The sequence below is a fragment of the Xyrauchen texanus genome, chromosome 31 (genome assembly GCF_025860055.1).
Source record: "Xyrauchen texanus isolate HMW12.3.18 chromosome 31, RBS_HiC_50CHRs, whole genome shotgun sequence".
Taxonomy (NCBI): domain Eukaryota; kingdom Metazoa; phylum Chordata; class Actinopteri; order Cypriniformes; family Catostomidae; genus Xyrauchen; species Xyrauchen texanus.
In genome coordinates this window covers 35674613-35696485 of record NC_068306.1, presented here as the reverse complement: position 1 = coordinate 35696485, position 21873 = coordinate 35674613, and the positions used below count along the sequence as shown (strand labels likewise).

Genomic DNA, 21873 nt, shown 5'->3' with positions numbered 1-21873 from the left:
ACATTACATTTTTACTCCACTGATGGTAAGGTTTAGGTTTGGGGGGTTCAGTTTATAAAATATGCGCATACGTCCAACAACACTTACCATTTGTCCACTGGGGGCAGTGTTTCACATTTCAGCTATTACAGACCGATTTTAGCTAAAGAACATTCCACCTTATGTTCCTGATTTCACTGTAAGAATAATCTGAAAAAAGAAAGAAAGAAAACAGGTCTAGCTGTAATAGCGCAGATGTGTGATTGCACATAAATACTCACAGACAGTGAATTGCGGACTTATGTTTATTAGGAACACATTTTGCACATCACATTAATTTTGACCTGCCCATTTTTGTTTTTATTCCACCTTATTTGATCTAAATAAAAAAAATTATAAAAAAAGAAAGAAATTTACAAAGATAAACCAAACCCACATAAATACAATAAACATTTGAACAGCCTATTGAACATCATTCTGTAAAGCACTGTACAGAATGTCATTGTTATCTGGGGAATACAATATGTATTAAAAGCCCTCATAGATGTTAAACAACTTTTGCTCCTCAAAAGGGCTTCTACTTAATATACTATAAGCCATTTAGGTATCAAAAATGTTTGATTTGATTATGATTTATGTTAAAAATGTTTGATTTAGGAATACAGCACCAGTAAATATGTCAAACAGCAGAACTGAAAAGCAAATATCAATATTTTCCCAATATTGTACAGCACAAATATGGGTTGTCATCACTTATTTTCACGTGAAATGTTTTTTCCGTTTTCCTTAATTGGTATTAGATTATAATATATTCAACTGAAGTTTACCCGTTCCTTCGACTTCTTGTCCTGTAATGTTCTGAACTAATGAAAATAATACGATTGCATTCTTTTAACACTGATTTAACTATTAAGGTTCAGAAAACTCATCATCCCAACACTTCATTTAGCAAAGTAAACTACTATGATCACATCCACATCTGATGGACACAAATAAAGCTCATGACACAGTACAGATAAAGCCCCATGATATGCACAAAAGTAATCCTTCCTCTCCTGAATGTAAATGCCTGTTCATTGGTGGAAATTACAGAGAGTGATTTAATCCAAGTCAAAGTATCAAACAGCCTTTTTTTACCTTAAAGGAATAGTTAAACCCCAAAAGTTCCTATTTTATTTTGTCTAAACACATAAACTAATACACAGCTACACTAAATGCACTAATGTTTCATTAGTCCTTTGCTTTCATCAGAGGTGGACACCTGGTTTTAATCATTCAGTAGGAATAATTAATGAAAGGTAAGGCATGAGTTCAGTGTTTAACTTATCTTTTGTTTCTTTTCCTGACTTATAACCTTCCTTGCTTTTATCCTGGTGGTCTCTTTTACATGCTCTTTCTATTTAACTAAGGGAAGTGATGTTGGAGCGGCCACCAGGGGGCACAACAATGCGTCTTCCAGCTGGTCTGATTGGGGCTTCTTCAGGACCTAAAATAGGAAAGAAACAGAGAGTGTTAGATGAGTGTTAGATTCTTTATATATGCTAAAAAATATTTGTATAGTTTCGTTTGAAAAGGCTACTGCTGAACTTTTAACCTACCTTAGACAGTTTTGAAAATGATACCAATTATTTTTATGTTTTCTTATGTATGTTGGATAACCGATATGCAGAACTGATATTTAGGGATAGTTCACCCAAAAATTATAATTCTCTCATCAAAAATGAACTAATGCCATCCCAGATGTGTATCTCTTCCTTTGTTCTGCAGACTGCAAAGGAAGATTTTTAGAAGAATATTTCAGCTCTGTTGGTCTATAGAGTGCAAGTAAATGGTGGCAAGAACTTTGAAGGTCCAAAAAGCACATAAATGCAGTATAAAAGTAATCCATACAACTCTAGTGATTAAATCAATGTCTTCAGAAGTGATATGATAGGTGTGGGTGAGAAACAGATTAATAAGTCCTTTTTTTACAATAAATCTCCACTTTCACTTTCATATTTTGTTTTGGGCAATTCGCATTCTTCGTGCATATCGCCATTTACTGGGCAGGGAGGAGAATTTATAGAAAAAAAGGACTTAAATATTGAGTTTTTTCTCAACCACACCTATCATATCGCTTCTGAAGACATGGATTAAACCCCTGGACAGGACTATGGATTGCTTTTATGTAACCATTTATTGCATTGTATGAATCCTACGGAATTGAGATATTCTTCAAAAATCTCAATTTGTGTTCTGTATAAGAAAGTAAGTCATACACATCTGGTATGGCATGTGGGTGAGTAACTAAGGAGATCATTTTTATTTTTGGGTGAACTATTCCTTTAATAATTGTTTTATTTGTGCATTTTTGCACAAAATTGGTAAATAAAAAATGGTTATCATTAGACTAGAAGAATTAATATAAAAAAGTAATATAGCCAATGAGTATTAATAATAGTGCCAAATAAAAGCTTATTCCAGCCTTAACTAGCAAATATCATTGCACATCAGACTACATTTATTACATGTGACATTACAGATGAAGTAACATTGACACTTGTATTTTGCATCTAGTTTATGCCAAATTATGTGCATCACAGATAATCTAATCACATTAAGCAATAGGAGTGAAAGTGATCATGGTTTGGTTCAAGCCATTGTTCATTGCTGTATGAACATGAGACATAATTTTCCAGGGTTACCTGCTAGTGTGAACCCAGACTGATGGAGGTTCCTTACAGGGACTTTGGTGGGTGAGGTACGGGTGGAGGCAGAGGGCGTGCCTCCCCTTGATAGGGGGGAAAATTCAGATACAGGGCCATCGTACATGCCCCTGGGGACAGCCTTCAGTGTAGCCAGCTTTAAAAGAGAGAAAAACAGAGAGGGCTCAGTTTTAGAGAGAGAGAGAAAGTTTGGCTGACAAGATAGAGATTGCTGAATATGTCTATCCTCATGTGGACAATGTGTACTATGGAAAATAAAATAATACATTTCACATTCTCCTTTGGAAATTGGTTCCAGATTTTGCTGGAGGTTTATCATGTTTATCATGACTTAAAATAAAAATAATAAGGAATTGGGCTGGGTAAAATATATTTATCTGATTAATCGTGATCTTCATTGAACAATCTCAGTGTAAATTCTTGAAATCACAAGATTGATCTTATAATATGCAAAGTTAAGCACTGAGATCTTTTCATTGCGTGTTGAGGGAAAAAGTTTGGTTCGACTCGTCCCGTTTAATGTGCGTTTAACCACGCTGTGCATTTGTCATAAAATAATGCCCCCTAATACCCTTTCTGTTCTTTACAGTCAGTTGTTGATCTAATACAACAAAAAGAAACATTTAATTCTAATAAAGAAGCCGTGCAACTCATATCCACTTAACCAAAACCAAACGCTGAACTGCCAGTAGTCTTGAGACAGTACCGTTTTAGCACTTGTTCAATGTAAATACTTGTAAACTGTACAAATTATACATTAAACAATAATCATGTAGGCCTAATTATATATATATACAATTGGTGCAGTATTAATGGCACGAGGAGGACCTGCACAATATTAGGCAGGTGGTTTTAATGTTGTGGCTGAACGGTGAATAAAAACATCAAATTGACAGCCCTAATTATAATATTTCAAAATGTACAAAGTTGAAAGTTACCCTGTATAATTGTAGTTATTGTTGATGGATAAACTTAATAATTTTTGCTTTTTATTTTGTACATCAGAGATTACAATATTAATATTAATAGTATTCTATTGATTATAACTTTAAATTATATTTAGTCTTTACACATCTTTGGATTTGTTTCAATGAAGGGGTACTTACTGATGGTGCTGTGGGGGTACCAAAATGGTTGGGAAACACTGACTGAGCCGTACCTGTTTCCTGGCTTTGACACGTTTGTAAGCATAGTCAGGGAATGGAGAGCAGGGAATGAAGCGGCCAGTGCCGGAGGTCGCGTGCAGGTTCCCGTCTTCCAGAACGATCTTCCCCTGGCAGATGACCAGCAGGGGCGCTCCTCTCAGCTCCATGCCCTCAAACACATTATACTCCGCCGCCTAGAGGAACACAACAACATCACAATTAGAGGGATGCCGTTTGAGTGTGTTTATTGTAATTTAGGTGATGCAAGGTCTGGTTTGATGACATTAGCTGTGTTTCAAATCCTGACCCAAACTGCCAAACGATTTCATAAAATTTTTATTTAGGCTTTGTTGTCATTTGTGGGTGTAATGTAGTTTCATGGAAAAGAGGGGGCAAGAACCGGCTTGACGATGTAAATAATATTTTAATGATAAACAAAAGACAAACACACACACACGACGGACAACTCCCGCACAATCATCCACAGTCGACCTTTATCCCTCTCAGAGGCTTGATTAGCCTGATAAGGGACCCGGTGTGTAGAAACACGACCCAGGCAGGGGAGCCCCCGGCATGATGTACACCACCACCCCCCCCCCTTCCCTGGGGGAGGGCGTGCCCGAAGCCCCATCTGCCGGCAGGTCATCCCAGTCCACCTGGATGAGGGAGGGGACAAGGGAAGGGAAACAGAAATAATAAAAATTGGAGGGTACTTCCTGTAACAGTGTAGTACCCCCAGTGAGAGAGAGAGAGGAGAGAGAGATGGAAAAAAAAAAACACTTACTCGCCAGTTCTCCGATACACCGTAGCTTGTTCCTCGGCCAATCCTCCACCCTCTAACGGACGACAGCCGCATCTCTCTGACCGGATTGGAGGCAGACCTCCAGCCCCTGGCGGACGGAACGCCCTGCCGCGTTCTTGGGGAACAGAAGGGGTCTCCCCAGCCCCTGGCAGCGGCCCTGACGGTTCCAGGCGGTTGGTTAGGAGCCCCTTCTCCCCTCGCGGTCGGCGGCCATCCTCCGCTTCCAGGCGGCCGGGCTCCTCATCCCCCGGCAGATGTCTGCGGCTGCTCCGTTGGGGTGGACGGTAGTGGCGAGAACTCTATCCTCCTCCTTCCCGGATTTCGGCACCAGTGTAATGTAATTTAATGGAAAGGAGGAGGCGAGAACGATATAAATAATATTTTAATGATTAAACTTAAACAAAAGACAAACACACACACGACGGACATGTCCGTAAACGATCTCTCTCTCCCGCACCATCTTCCACAGTCGGCCTTTATCCCTCTCAGAGGCTTGATTAGCCTGATAAGGGACCAGGTGTGTAGAATCACGACCCGGCCCCGCCCTCCGCCCTGCCACAGTGGGGTAACTCTCTTGATGCTTAAACACTCAGCTAAAAGTCTCTTAATAGATTTGTAGACAAGTAGGTTTTGATAAAGGATAATTAGACTTGCTTCAGTTGTGAATGAAATCCCACGGGGTGGGATTTTTCTTTTTCTGAAATAATTTTGTGTGCCCTTCAAATATTTTGCCTTCCTTCGCAAAACGTTTTGCATTCTCTTGCAATAAATTTACAGTGGTTTTACTACAGTAACCCTATTTTATCCATGATATTCTTTGCAAAACCAAAGCAATTATACAGAGAAATGAAAGGTATGGTAATGAAAATCATAATTTTGTGGTTACTATGTTTTTACTCCAAATGCCAAGGTTAAACAATGTTATCTGTAGTAAAACCATAGTAAAAACAAAATTTAGATTTTCGTTTCCCTGTATAATTACTATGGTTTTACAAAAAAATATCACAGTTAAAATATGGTTAATGTAGTAAAACCTCTGTAAATTTATCGAGAGGTAGCGCAAAACATATTGCGAGGGAATGCAAACTATTGTGAGGATACGCAAAACTTATTGTGAAGGCAAGCAAAACTATTTCAGAAAAAAACATTTTAATTCCTGCCCCGTTCTGTAAGTGGCTCAATACAAAACACTTAAAAGATGTTCATTAGTCACCACCTACTGGTGAGATTTGAAGAAATGTTCATTGAACAAATCAGTGATTGACTCTAAACAAATCTTTTTTTGTTAACAGAATAAATGTTTTGAAAAGAGAGAAAAAGAGTTTCCTTAATTTGCTCTGTTTGTCATTCTGTACCTCTTGGCCTGAAAATACAAACAGCTGGATACAGTAATGACAAAAACATCCTTCTCTCCTTCTGTTTCTCTGCACCTCTCTAACTGACATACCACTCCTTTCTAGTATACTAATCCCCTCTTGTATCATTATCATGAATCAGCTGTTATCTAGTGGATATTGTAAACATTATGATGTTCTGTCATGATCCACAGTCTTTGGTGCTTGTCCATCTTTGTGTTCACGAACAGGAAATGACACTCACGCAACTTCTGCCAAGAATTCTGGCATGATCTCAAGCTCATGTCGAATAACACAAACTCAAGACTGATGAAATCATGCTTTAGTTGACTTCCAGGATTATGAGAACCAAGGATACAGGGCTACAGAGTAAACAGCCAATAAACACCAACCATTTTGTCTGTAATGATTGGTAATGGCAGCCATGTCTGTTTGGATGTGTATTGTTCTCTTGGGGAATGGTTGAAAAGGAAATGAACATGTGATCTCATTTTGGCAGTGCAGGATTTGTTGAATCTATCCCAATGATGAAATACTTTACATTAGCAGCTCTGAACTGATCCACATGTTTCACTTTCTGGACAAAAGTTGGATTCATTCAGAAATCAGCATCGCTCGCTGCACTGTTAGAAGTGGTTATCTGCAGTTGTTACATTAATGAGCTATTTCTACCTGATCTAACCCTTAAAATGTGTTTTGTTGGTGCCCCACCTCTTTAGTATTCATAAACATTTCTCTTATAAAATGTTTAACAATAAAACAGTGCCAAAAATGCTTAAATTTTATATATTTATTTCTAATGGTTTGATTACCAAAAGTGTATAGGGTCGTTAGTGACCTGAGATAGGTAATTGTGTCACAATATTTATTTGCACATCCATATATCATATTTGTATCATTATTTCATATTTATATAAGTTTACTATCACAGGATATATATTTCTAATAATGAGAATGTGGCAGGGCAGAGGGTGGGGCTGGGTCGTGATTTTACACACCGGCCCCTTATCATGCTAATCAAGCCTCCGAGAGGGATAAAGGTCGACTGCGGATGGTGGTGCGACAAAGAGTGAACATTTACTGGCAGCTGTCCGTCCTATGTACTACATTCATAAAAATGACTACTATATTACATAGATTTTCTGTCATACGATGGTGAATTATCAGTATCCCAAATGCATGAACACGTACATACAGTATTACACATGCTATTAGTTACTCAAGGTGGCACTGTTGTTTCAGTGATTCTAAACAGTTGACAGAAAATATAAGATACACGACATGATTGCAATTTATTAGGGCTGTCAATTTAAAGGTGCACTCAATAATTTTTTCCCCATAAAAAGTTTTACTCCTAAAGAAATTTATTAGAATTTTGAAACATGTATAATATCATGGGCACTCATGTGAAATGAGGACTCCAGTCATATCAGTAACCTCATAAAACCTGTTTTATAATACATGGGGTGATGTCGCCCTCATGGGGGCTGCCATTTTAGAAACACATGACCTGCTGAATACTACTCGCTAAATCTCAGTAACCATCTTGTTATTGGACACTTTCAATCTTTAATTAAATTAATTATGGCTGATTGTAAATAGTGAATTTCTACAATGGCATCTGTAACTGAAAACTATTGATTTTGAATGATGCTGCATCCACACCACTAGGTGTCACTGTAAGTCCAAAATGAGTTAAGTGTGATTAATTATAAAAAATAATGCATTAAAAAATATTAACACAATTAATCATGTCCCCAGAAAGTAATAAGAAATATTAATACCATAGGAGCGATTCAAACTGGAAGTACCACCTGTTTTCTCCAGGGGGCAGTAAGCGAAATTCCAGCTGTATTGAAAACGAGCAGCTGTACAAAGAACAAACCACACTTACCCACAGCAGACAGCACAAGATGAGTCTCGACTTGCGCTTAAACACAGCTTGACTGAACGTAGGGCTCTCAATATGTGTTTTTCTAAAATTCAAACTATGTTTAACTTGACACAGTGACCTAAAAACAGTATGTTTATGATGCGACGCAACCAAAGTGAGACGCTCCAAAAGTGTCTGTCAGATGCATACATTGACGCATCCTTAGAAAAGCCCTAAATCTAAGATAGATTGGATTACAGTGACATGTTCAATAATATGGAAATATATACAACACATTTAATTCTAAAGCAAATTTTTGTGTTGTCTTATTGATTTACTCGTCTGCCACAATAATGTAATTTCTTAATTTCTAATTGTATACTTGATACTACTGTTACATACCTGAAGCAGTGTTTTCTTAATTTTGTATCTCTACTCTTTTGTCTTTATTTGATCTATTGCTTGTGATATGTGTCTTTGCTTTTATTACTATTACTGTTTGCTTGTTTTAAATAATTGTTTGAGAACTCTGGTTGAGCCTAAAGCCTGGTTTATACTTTGGAAAAGCCAAACTTTTTTCTCCTGGATGAACTAAAGCACCCTAGACGAACAAAGCCAGTGTTTATCCTATGCATGACGTTGTTTTAAAATGAGTTAATTTAGAGTGATGTCACGGTGTTTATCGTACTGTTCCAGCCACAAGTAAAGCTATTAATGCATGTTTTTAGCGATGTGCCGCTTCTTTGCTTTATTAATCTTGTCACAGCCTCTTTCACTTTTATAAACTCAAATCTCTCTCCATTTATTTGTCGAGGCTGTGCTGTCTTTGTAGAGTTTGTGTTGCAAATCATGTAAAAAAGAAGTCTTCCACACAATCTCTGAGAGAGGGGCTTCAAAGTTATCCATTTCAATGACAATAACCTTGGTAACGACTCCTCAGCTGGCAAAGTTGAATCTTTTCATCAATTTCATTCTTTTGAATGATTAGGAAACTGATCTGAATGATGCATGTTGCGAATCGGTTCACAGATCTGAATCAAAATCACAAGGAGAACCACAGGAAATGAGTGATGGGGATTCATCAATGCACTTCGACCAGCTGTGTTCTCGAACAGGAGAAATCTCACCAAATGAACACCTTGGCAGAACAAAAACCTCACTGCATTTTGTCATCATTTGTAGGCGAACTAAATGAAGCCTGTTAGCCCATTAAATATAAATTAACCTTAACTCTCCCCTCATACAGGACATGTAGAAGGCTGCTCAGGGTTTGATGTCCCATTCTACTTAGACAACTCATATGTCAAGTCAAGTCAAGTGTTTTTTTATTGTCAACCATATACAGTTAGTACAGTACACAGTGAAATGAGACAACGTTCCTCCAGGAACATGGTGCTACATAAAACAACATAGGACAAACACAGAACCACATGAGACTACACAGACTAAATAACATACCTATATAAAGTGCACGTGCAAACGTGTGCAAAAAGTACGGGACAGTATAAATTACTAACAATGAACAGGACAATAGGCACAGTGAGAGAAAGTGCAGCGCCGACCAGTACACAGTAGTGCAAAAGATGACAGTTTCTAAAAATGCCAAATGTAAACATAACATACTATGAGATAGTTTTCTATGCACATAGCAGTTATTGAGGTAGCAGCCAGTTATAAAGTGACAATGAATTAAAGTGCAACTCAGGACACGTGTTTGTGTGTGTGTGTGTGTGTCAGTCCAGTCTCTGAGTATTGAGGAGTCTGATGACTTGGGGGAAGAAGCTGTTACACAGTCTGGCAGTGAGGGCTCGAATGCTTTGCTACCTCCTGCCAGATGGTGCAAGTCCCAAACCAGGCAGTCATGCAGCTGCTCAGGATGCTCTCAATAGTCCCTCTATAGAATGTAGTGAGTATGGGGGGTGGGAGATGTGCTTTTCTCAGCCTTAGAAGAAAGTAGAGATGCTGCAGGGCTTTCTTGATAATAGAGCTGGTGTTGAGGGACCAGGTGAGGTTCTCCGCCAGGTGAACACCAAGAAATTTGGTGCTCTTGACGATCTCCACAGAGGAGCCGTCGATGTTCAGCGGAGTGTGTTCACCTTGTGCTCTCCTAAAGTCAACAACCATCTATTTTGTTTTGTCGACATTCAGGGACAGGTTGTTGGCTCTACACCAGTCCGTTAGCCACTGCACCTCCTCTCAGTATGCTGACTCGTCGTTCTTGCTGATGAGACCCACCACGGTCGTGTCATCGGCGAACTTAATGATGTGGTTCAAGCTGTGCATTGCTGCACAGTCGTGAGTCAGCAGAGTGAACAGCAGTGGACTGAGCACACAGCCCTGGGGGGCCCCAGTGCTCAGTGTGGTGGTGGTGGAGATGCTGTTGCCGATCCGGACTGACTGAGGTCTCCCAGTCAGGAAGTCCAGGATCCAGTTGCAGAGGGAGGTGTCCAGGCCCAGCAGGTTCAGCTTTCCAATCAGGTGCTGGGGAATGATTGTGTTGAATGCTGAGCTGAAGTCTATGAACAGCATTCGAACGTATGAGTCGTTTTTATCTAGGTGGGTGAGGGCCAGATGGAGGGTGGTGGCGATGGTGTCGTCTGTTGAACAGTTGGGACGATACGCGAACTGCAGTGGGTCTAGTGAGGGGGGCAGCTGCGTCTTAATGTGCCTCATGACGAGCCTCTCGAAACACTTCATTATGATGGGTGTGAGTGCGATGGGACGATAGTCGTTGAGGCAGGACACTGAAGACTTCTTTGGCATGGGGATGATGGTGGTGGCCTTGAAGCACGTTGGAACAACGGCGCTGCTCAGAGAGATGTTGAAGTTGTCGGTAAGAACATTTGCCAGCTGGTATGTAAGTGGCCTAATGTTTCATGTTATTGAATTGACCACTTGCAGCTAAATGGAGCTTTCCTCTTTATTACCATCAGAACAGACCAGACAGCATATGAACTTGCTACCAATATTCTACACAAGGTAACCATGTTCATGAAAATTACCACAAATACCACAAATTTAAATTCCCAGTCATAGATATCAATAAAATCCTGAAAAGTCATGGAAATTTCTATAGATTTGTGGCAGGGCGGAGGGCGGGGCCGGGTCGTTATCCTACACACCCGGTCCCGCACGATCCCCTGCAGTCGACCTTTAACCCTCACGGAGGCATAATTAGCCTAATACGTGACCGGGTGTGTAGGATAACAACCCGGCCCGCCCTCCGCCCTGCCACAAGATTGTTAAAGGGATAGTTCACAGAAAAAGGAGTTACATTTTGGTTTGTTCTCACTCAAAACGATTAGATCGCTTCCAAAGACATGGATTAAACTACGGGAGTCTTATGGATTACTTTTATGCTGCCTTTATGTGCTTTTAGGTTCTTCAAAGTTCTGGCCACCATTCACTTGCATTGTATGGACCTACAGAGCTGAAATATTCTCCTAAAATTTGTGTTCTGCAGAAGAGAAAATGTCATACACATCTGGGATAGCATGAGGGTGAGTAAATGATGAGATAAATAAAAAAATTTGGGTAAAGCATCCTTTTAAATAACTATTATTAATGTGCATTTTGCTCAAATTGAGCTGAGATTTGGGCTTCTAATTTTTAGACAAACTAAATTACGGGACAAACTAAATTACGATATTTCACAGATCACCATCTTTGTTAATGCTCCTGATCTTAAGACTCAATTGCCCCGCAGCTGCTGTTGGTAGATTTGAACTTTTCAAGAAGCAATCCCACTAATTCTGATCGAAATTGCTGTTTTATATAATTAGAATGCCTAATACACACACACACACACACACACACACACACACACACACACACATGTTGTGTTTCCATGTTTTATGGGGACTTTCCATAGACATAATGGTTTTTATACTGTACAAACTTTATATTCTATCCCCTAAACCTAACCCTACCCCTAAACCTAACCCTCACAGAAAACATTCTGCATTTTTACATTTTCAAAAAACATAATTTAGTATGATTTATAAGCTGTTTTCCTCATGGGGACCAACAAAATGTCCCCACAAGGTCAAAAATTTCGGGTTTTACTATCCTTATGGGGACATTTGGTCCCCACAAAGTGATAAATACACGCTCACACATACACACACACACACACACACACACACACACACACACACACACACACACACACACACAAATCTGATAAAGAACTACTATAGAATTTTACAATTTATAAAAAAGAAAATGTGAGCATGCTTGCCTCTGTAAAAATCACTGCCACAATGCAAGAGTTAGGTACATGAACAAAAATTTTTAGTAGCGTGAAAGTAAAATTGTTTTCAAAATGCATTTTTCTAGAAACAAGCTACTTTTACCAATGATTCACCGATTTGAGCCTCTGCACAGAAGTCCCTGTGTGCCGTTTTGTTTCTTTTATCATAGTAAAATATTTAGTTAAATGCCGCTGTTCATTACTTTCTTTTCACTCAATTGCACTCTAGTTTATTTAGTAGTAGTGTAAAACAATCATTTTAGAATTATTGTAATTATAGTTTAATGCTGTAAGTCTATTTAAGATTCATCCATTTAAAAGCCACTAGTCAAAAAAAACATGTTTCAACAGAGCAGCTAGATGGTACTTCCCTACAAATCCAAAACACAGTAACTACGCTAACACTGAAACTGAGAAAATGTCTTCAATGTTTTCACTCAATCTGAGCATATTTGAGCCAAATCTGTCTGGCACCGGGCAGATCATAGTCTAAAAGACCCAATTTCAGTTATAACTCAGTTTGAACAAAATGTGTAGTTACTGCGTTTTGTCTTTGAAGAGAAGTGTAGTTTTACTGCTTTAAATTAGTAGCTTGATAAGTATTTAACTTAATTAGCAATTAGCTTAATTAGAAATAAGTAGCTTGTAGCTTGGCAAACTTCAGCGCTGAAGAAGATTCCGCAACACTGGAGAGGGTTTATATTTCAGAGAAAACATATGCCTCTATTAGGTTCTTCGGTGCTGAAACACACATGATTTGATTAGTTACAAACATCCACAGAGACTTTACTTCCTCTCACAGGAACTAAAAGGTCTGTGGAAGATGGCCAGAAACACTCTCTGTCTATTTCTAGCCTTTTCCATTTTCCTTTGAAATGTAAGTATACTGTGTGTAGTACAATATGTCACTGGACTTTGTTTGTGTATGGCTCTCGGAGCTCTTACAGAGTGATGTGTTTTTGCAGTGACGGTCCGGATGGCGTCCGTGTCCCAGATAACGAGGTCACTGTCTGAGCCCACCGCTATCCGGCCCTTGCGAGGGTACAGGTTCAGGATCTTTGCAGCGTTGGTGCTCGTCACAGCTACAAACATGTTCTCATCCATTTTTCCAGTCACCTGAAACAAAGAAAAAACCCACTTTGGCTTTGACACAACTCACAATGAACTGAAACACTCAGTTTAGGTTGAACTTCGATAAGGCTAAGCTACAGAGAAGTAACATTAGACATATGAAAATGTCTTATTCAGTGGCTCAGTCTGGAGAAAACTACAGAACAACAAATATCACAGTTTCAATGCCGTCAAAGGTGTGTGTGTGTGTGTGTGTGTGTGTGTGTGTGTGTGTGTGTGGCTTTGCATTTGACTTATACAACAACATTTTAGAGTCTGATCTCTCCGGTATTATCCTCACCACAGCCTTGTCCCAGATGAGGGACATCCTCTCCTCCACTCCGTTCACTCCTTCAGGAATCTGAGTGAAGTCGTCTTTCCCGATGGCCTTCTGAGCCACACTGAATGTGCAGTGAGCACTTCCTGTCACCGACAGATCACCACTAAAGAGACACACAGAATAACAGCAATGCAAAAAACTACATGTGGAAGGTCCTTCAAAAACTGCATTGTACAAACTACACACTTTCTAGTAGTTTTGAAAAAGTAATTAGCTACACTACACACTACTTGCAAAAGCATCTAACTAATTTGAAGCTAGTTAATAGGGGCAATATCATTTTAAATACAGTATATATAATGTGCGGTAGCATTTTGTCACACTACACTGCAATAAGTTGGAAAAGTAATGCTGTTTTGAAAACAGATGAACTACTGTCAAGCTACTGTAAATGTTGTCAAGTTAGTATAGTGTCTCTACTTTTTGTTAGTTACTCTTCAGCACTGCTCCAAACAAACATGACCCTCAGCACTGAACAGAGGTAAAATAAATCGGGTATGGCTGACAACAACTTGTTATCTGTTAGCCAATCAGCTCACTCACATTTGATATATCAAAATAATCTGCTTTTGACATGTAATCAGGTAGCGAATCCATTCAAAACTTTCTCTTTGCCTAACATTTAAATTGGCCTTTGCTAGTGAGCTGGTTTCACTGCAGCATGCTGTGAGAGTTTCCCCTGAAACCCACCTCCACCCCAGCTCCACCTGTCTAGATCTTCTACATGGCATTGCATTTATATATAACTGTGCAGCTGCATGTCTTACATGCCTGTCTTTTGTTTGTCTAATTTTGCAGCAGTAGCATGTCCACTTCGATATGTACTATGGTATTTACATGCTACTCCAAACTACTTCAAATAATCCTGTGTTATTGCCATGGTTCATATGTGATTGTGATATGTGAGTGTAGCATATATTTCCCAGACTAATTTGTATATATTTGTACATATATTTTACAACTTTGCAATACATTTAAAATATATGGTATTTTAGACTTGGAGTAAGTATTTTTATGTTGTGCCATTCTTGATCCAATTACATCATTTGTATTGGCATACTCCAATACAGATTCTAAATGTTGCTTTACTTATTAATTTTAGGGAGTTTTTGAGGTATTATTGTTTACCTTGCCAACAGGGTGCTAAGGTAGTCTGGAGTGGTTGGGTCTGGACTGAGGGGTGGTGAAGTCACAAAAGAGGCGGCCTTCGCCCAGTTCTTGCTCCAATAATGAGTCCCATCTGTTCCCAAACTGGCCGAGATTGGCTCTCCAAACACCACGTTACCTAGAAACAACACCCTCATAATGAAGAACAGCTGAAATACAAGGACACAACATGAGAATGCTGACCTACAAGGGTTCCCATTGGCAAGAGTATGTCATGTGCTTAGCAGTGAAGGTAAATTGGAGTGTAAACATACAAGGAAATCATTAGAAAAAGCTAATCAGTCTAAGCAGCAATATATTAATGATCTATAAATTATCTCACTCAATCTCACTATTCACTTCACTATTCACTACATAATGACGTCACATAGTTCACTATGGAAAGTGACTATGGACACAGCTCTACACAACATTGCCCACTTTGTATGACTTAACATACTGTATAGTATGTTTTGCATCCCAAATGAGAAAAAAAACTACTTGAAACATGATCTGCCTGTACAGACTGAGATGCATTCCAGCCAGTGACTCAACTGATCTTCCTCTGCTACTTTGTAAATCTTTCCATCAAGCTGGCCTGGTCTGCCTCTCAACAGGCTCTCATAAGCTCCTAAAAATGGCAGATGGGCTCTTGAATGTCAAGCTAGAAAAATAGAACTAGATTTTGACATTATCTGAAGAAAATAGAAGTGGTGTTTGCACAGACAAAAGTTGATGACATAATGTTATGGAAGGTTGCCAATGGCTCTTGGTTCAACTGAAGTGTCTATGGCCCCATTTACACCTGTTTTTTTGATGATGCCAAACTGGGTCCAAAATATTTTGAGAATTTTTCACTTCTAAACGTGTGACCACACTGGGCTCGTAGTGTGAACGCTCATCCGTTCTAATGTGTTCAAACAACTGCAAAGCACAGCATACTCACCTGTCAATCAGCAACTGTGTCAAAACAACAGTTTTGCCTGTTACTTGCACCTTTTAGAGGAAATAACCATCCAGAAAAAAGTTAACAAATATCAAAAGTTTTCCTGAATAACCACTGGACAGCGCCATGATGATTCCGATTCCACTGGACTGTTTTCTGATTCCAGTCTCCATTTGAAGCAATGTAAAAACCACCTAAATCAGCAATCCAGACTGAGAACAGCTGGAGTAAAAATGAGCTCAGGCTCAACTACTTGAAGTAGTTAATGATAACAATCATTAGTTAGCCCATCGCTTCGTGTCATCTAACCACTCGGGTGATGGTAAAGCATTCAACTCATATTTGTAAGTTGTAATTTTCACAGACGTTTTGCTAGTTGCCACATTCACCATTAATTACAATGGTCAGTTTGTCACAGTTAGATAACTCCGCCCCTTCAGCCACTGAGTGCATGAAGTGTCCAACATTCCACACTCAATTGTTTTGTTTGAAGAAGTACATTGTCCGGGTACTCGTAGTCAACTTCTATTGTTGCATTTTTAGTGTAAACATTCTATTCTTCCTACCTATGCAACAAAATGCCTGAGAATATTACAGAGGTATGCGATCTGGGATGCACTCCCAAGTCTCTGTGATTTTTATATTCGTTTATTGGATCAATACTCTGTATCGACTGATACCCTGAGCTCAGGTATCTGAATTTTATCGAGAAAGAGAAAGTGGGGTCAGTCCATCCCTAATCTACTTATGATTCAAGGAGTTTATTCATTACTCAATTCAATGGAATGTCAAGTTGAGTGCATTACATTGACACAGTGCGTCATGCAGTGTGTTTTAGTTGTTAACTGCCCATTTTGGTAGTATACATACTATGAACTGTAGTAATAGAAAGAGTAGTATGGCCAGTGCTATGCCACTGTTTTTGTTCAAACCAAACACCAATTGATTGAACATTTACATCTTTGAGGTATTTCTTCAAGTGTCAAGTTGCATAAAATGTCACATGTCATTACTTTAATTTTAAATATATATATATATATACACGTCAAAGACGACTGTAACTCAGCAAAGTTTTAATTAACTCGGATGAGATGTGTAAACTTGGAAGTGGCCACAGCATCTGTTAAAGCTTAAACATTACGCAGCTGACATGTGCACGCAATTTCATGTTTTATCATTACGACATGTTCTGTACCATGTTTGCCAGAAACCTCAATCCACTCAAACTTTATACAATCTAAAGTATAAAGGTTTACAATCCACTCAGAATTTTATAATCTCATCATTGCACATATGAAATTATGATTGCATAGAATTCGGTGAATATTATAAATCATTGCTATACACAACCATTGACAAAAAGTAAAAGTTAAGCAATATGCCAATGAAAATCCAATTAATGATGATGTGAATATACTGTGTACCTTTCTTTCTGGCCTGTGAGATTATGTCAGCAGCACTCTTGCTCATTACACGGGTCACATAGAGTGGACAGTTCGTCTGACTTGCAATAGTGACAGCTCGAAACACTGCCTCCGCCTCCAGCTACACACACAGATAGTGAGGGACATTGCAAAACACTGTCATTATCATCTCCCAAACCCAATAGCAGATACATACACACACTCTATTGACTGATTTCTGCACAATGGCAAAAAACAAAAACAAAACAAAAATAAAAATCTAGTTGCCCTCCCAACTCCCAACTGGTTGACCTCAACAACAGCCGCAAACATGTCCTGTCTGCAATTCATAACTGATTGTGATGTCAGACTAGATTTAGAATTCCATTTGTGGGCCACACAAATGTTAAAATAGCAGAACTTGTGTCATTAAAATGTGAATCACTCCTGTTGAAAATGCAATTACTGTACAGATATCTATAATTAATTTCTTACTTGTAATTTCACATATCAGCTATGTACTACTTATTAGTAAACAATCACTTTTATATCCATAATTACATTGTTACTAGTACAAATGTCCAGCCTGATATCAACAACTGACTTACAAATAGAAAAATACTAATTTTTTATATCTGTAATTTGGTTTTCACTAGTGCTCATTTCAGATAATGTAATGTAACTAGTAAGAAAGCATTTTAAGATATATTATCTTTAATATTAACTTATTAAATATTAAATATTATATTTTAAATATTATCTTAGATAGTTATAATCAAATTGTTGATATTGAGGATTGATATTTGTACTAGTAACAATGTAATTACTGATGTAAAAAAAAATTACTAGTAAAAAGTACATTGATAATATGTGTATTTGGAATTTCAATTATTCATGGATATCTGTAATTGTGTTTTGAACAGGAGTGAATGACAGTTAATTGTGAGATTATTCTAGTACAAATGCTAAATATAGGCTACAGCTTTTGTCTAGATGAACTTAAATGTTAGATTGAGTAATGACTTTTCTACTAGTACAAATGTAATTACTGATATCAAAATTGAGCATTTTTACTAGTAATTGCATTGCTGATTTCAAGAATTAGCATTTTAACTACTGAAAATATAATTGTAGATATCTATAATTTATATTCTGCACAAGATTAAATCTCAAAAGGGCTTGTGATACACTGTGCTATTCTATATTTTAATTTCTAAACATTAAGACACTTATGAATTGGGAATTCCATATTTGAATGTTATTGCACTGATGTTATGATACATTATACATTGCAAACAGGCCACTAGAAAAGACTTAATTCATACACCTGTGTCTGTGGTTACTGACCTCCTCTGGGCGGCTGAGAACATGTCCCTCAGGTCCTGTGATGCCCATCTCCAACATACGAGCCTGCTCCTGAAAAACACAAAGTCATGTATGTGTTATATGTGTCTCAAAAGCTCATCTAGAAACACATTCTCTTCTCATGTTGTTCCATATGTACTAAAATGCCAGACAGGAAGCTACTGTTACCTCAATGAGGTACAGTACATTTCAATTAGATTATCTGTCTGTGACAGAATTTGATATTGAAGTACATATTTGACTTTGGCTAATGACTGGCTAATGACTTTACGGTAAGATGAGCATACTAAACCACAGAATGAAAAACAATCATCCCTGCTTGTATAAAGTGATTTATACAATGAACAATTGGAAGATGATGAAAGTAAATGACAGTATATGGTAATACAGTCTTTAATTGGTTAAATTCTAACTGAAATGAAATGAAAGTTCAGCCATGCAACTCTATGTGGTGCAAGCTGACAGGTTCTTTGAATGTGTTACATATCTGTATACCAGTTGACTTGCTCACATATGACATGTTAAGCCAATTAGCTTGCATGGTGAAATCTGATTGGTCCTCTGAAGTAGTCGGGTAGCCAATTTACTTACGTGTCTCTCTTTGTCTTACATTTAAATTACTCAGTTTAGCAGATAAACTGGTTTCACTGCAACAAGCTGAAAGAGTTTTTCTCTAAAAATTGTATTTGCTTAGGTGGTTTGCTGGAGCTTTTCATCTACCAGTTTGACAGTAAGGTCTGCTTTTGGCCATTATACATAGAAGCACCTTTAACAAGGTAAGCCTTAGCCAAATCTGGCCTTGCACACATCGCTATCTATGTCAATAGATTAAATAAATCCACACATAGCTAGTCTAAGTCACTAGTTCAATAAGCTTTTCTTGGTTCAGATACACATTATGAGTCAGGTCAATAACCATTTAAGCCATTCAGCCAAGCTGGCTCAGGCACACACAACCCTAACCCTAACAAATTAAGTTAATTTGAGTTACGTCAATTGCCAGTGGCCAAGGCACACGTAACTAGCATACACTCAGTACACATGGCTCATAGCAGCAGCAGCAGTACATAATTCTTGGCGATAGATCTGCTTGATTGGGGGATTGTCTTTTGTATTTGTGTTGTGAACTTTGTGCAGTTTCCTTGCTTTGTTGGGGGACTTTTTGAAATGTCTATTTGTGTGGCAGCATGTCATACATGCTCGATGCAGCATGTCTTGCATTTTGTCTAATTGTACAGCAACAGAAGCATGTATGTGTATTTTCTAACAGTAGCCAGTTATTGCTCTACAGCAGCAGCTTAGCAGGTTTAGTCCGTCAAGACCAATATCCATCCTATCAATGTCATTCCCACATTAACATGCTAAATCATTCTGAGAATTGTCATGACTTAACTGAAGTTAATTTGAGATACAATCCAGAAAAAGAAACTTTATATGGAATAAATGTCCAGAATATGACAAACTGATGATGAGGGAAATCTGGACAGGTTATTTAAGCAACCCAGATTCCTGTAAGTAAATCATATCCTCCTGCTCATCAAAATAATACAGGTCATGGCCTGTCTGAAATGTCCTGGGTTCACCCTCACTGAAGGCAATTACCTCAGCAATTATTTCTCCATTTTCTGCGTGGACCTGTGCGATTCCTCCATGCTCTCCCAGGAATGTGAAGATCTCATAAAGCTGTTCAAACATCAAACATAAACATGTCTCATATACAAAAAGCATGTATTTTGCCCCAAAAAAACACAGCTAAGAGCAAAAGAAAATGTTATAATGTACCAACTAAGGCTGTAAATCAAATTAATCGCAATTAATCAAATGTATCAGTATTTAATATGAAAGACTTAGGGGCACGATAATTCGCATTCATGATTGTTTACTATGTTATTTTATTTATAATTAATCAATTTATACTTGACAGCCCTAGTAACAACATCTGACAACATCAGAGCATTACATGAACATCATGATTTTATCAGTCATGTGAAGGTAAAATTTCTTTGTGGAGTTTTCATGCTTTTCTTTAGCTTACCTCACTGTTGCTCATCTGATAGAGGTCTTTATAAGCCATGTAGACCTGGAAAGAGTTCACTCCTACATGAACAGACAGAATCAGCAAACAAGTGCAGAAATAAACAATTTTACTAATTTGACTAATTTTAATGATCAAGTTCACTCTCCAAAATTCCTCCACGTTAATGCTTCTTTTTCAAATCAATTATTATTTGCTATGTTGCTGCACCTTATATACATTAATGTTAACCTGCATTTAATAACTGTTAAATAACAGCTAAATATTTAGTTGGTAACATTAACATACACCATTTATTATATTATATTACTGTATATTATATTATATTAATTATGGTTTGTTCGAAAACTCCATTCTGATTGTTTGGAATACATGCATTAAAACAGTTTAATGCACAGGTAGTTCCAGTCACCAGTTTTAATCACCGTTCTATATTAATACACATACTCTACTGTCCTCCATAATGAGACTTTGCCAGAGTTTTATGCCTCTGTTCAAACTACCTCTGGACCCGAATATAGTCTCAGAGCTGGGATTAACCATCACACCACAAAATAACATCATCAAGTGCTGTCTTTAAATCACCTGTGAAGCGTTACAGGAAACACAGAAAAGACAACAGTGTTCATCATCCCTTTATTACTCACCCAAAGTGCTTGTGAGGAAAGTATGGTTTGACATTCAGCTGTTTTGCACAGAGGGGGAGAGAAGTTAACTTGGACCGGGACAACTTTCTTTTCCTTTAAAGATAACGTCACCAAGGCTGTATGTGAATGTTAACAACAACTCAAATAGCTGCAATATTTAGCCACTTGAGCTGAGCTTGTACTGCACCCAGAACATTCCTTTAAATGTTACATTTTTGTGCTTTAAAAGCCGTTGATTACTTAAAGCATGGTGCTTAATTAGGTGATGCATGACATTATGTAGCAGAACAAATTTTGAGGTTTATATTAAAGTAATGCAGCTGTAAAGCAGCATTTTTCTAATGATCCGTTTCAAAAATAGCTTCAACGTCAATATACACCCCCTAAGGGACACTATATTCACTGACATATTTATAACTGCCAAGCAAAATAATTTTTTCACTAAGCTGATTTTTGGAACAATAGTGAATGGATTGGATTCACACATCCATACAAATAAAAATTTCAGATGTTGATTTTCATACATTGATTTTTACAGCTGATGTGTTTAATATATATATGCACTATAAAAAATTATTTCCATTGTGATGTTATAACAACATTTAATGTTATAAAATTCACTTTAATTTCTGTCAGTTCTACTTTATTTAATTGGTTTTAAGAGTTTCAACTCAAATTCCATCACAAATAATTAAGTTAAAAGTAGTTGTAAAAGTGTAAAGAACTTATCATTGCAGGTTGGCACCACTTTGATTTTATTTACAATATTA

General features: G+C 37.8%; 1 protein-coding gene across 1 annotated transcript in view; it reads right to left on the bottom strand.

Moving 5' to 3' along the window:
- Positions 1–276: 276 nt before the first annotated feature.
- The window catches only part of LOC127625385 (dihydropyrimidinase-related protein 3), a 34566-nt gene continuing 12969 nt past the window's right edge, over positions 277–21873 (bottom strand). The window contains exons 5-14 of the mRNA XM_052100659.1: positions 20457–20518; positions 20024–20104; positions 18404–18472; positions 17078–17198; positions 14690–14846; positions 13523–13664; positions 13057–13227; positions 3844–4023; positions 2664–2820; positions 277–1465 (exon numbers count right to left, since the gene is read on the bottom strand). Coding sequence (XP_051956619.1) covers positions 1380–1465; positions 2664–2820; positions 3844–4023; positions 13057–13227; positions 13523–13664; positions 14690–14846; positions 17078–17198; positions 18404–18472; positions 20024–20104; positions 20457–20518 — 1226 coding nt within the window. The 3' untranslated portion in view covers positions 277–1379. The remainder of the gene's footprint in view (positions 1466–2663; positions 2821–3843; positions 4024–13056; positions 13228–13522; positions 13665–14689; positions 14847–17077; positions 17199–18403; positions 18473–20023; positions 20105–20456; positions 20519–21873) is intronic.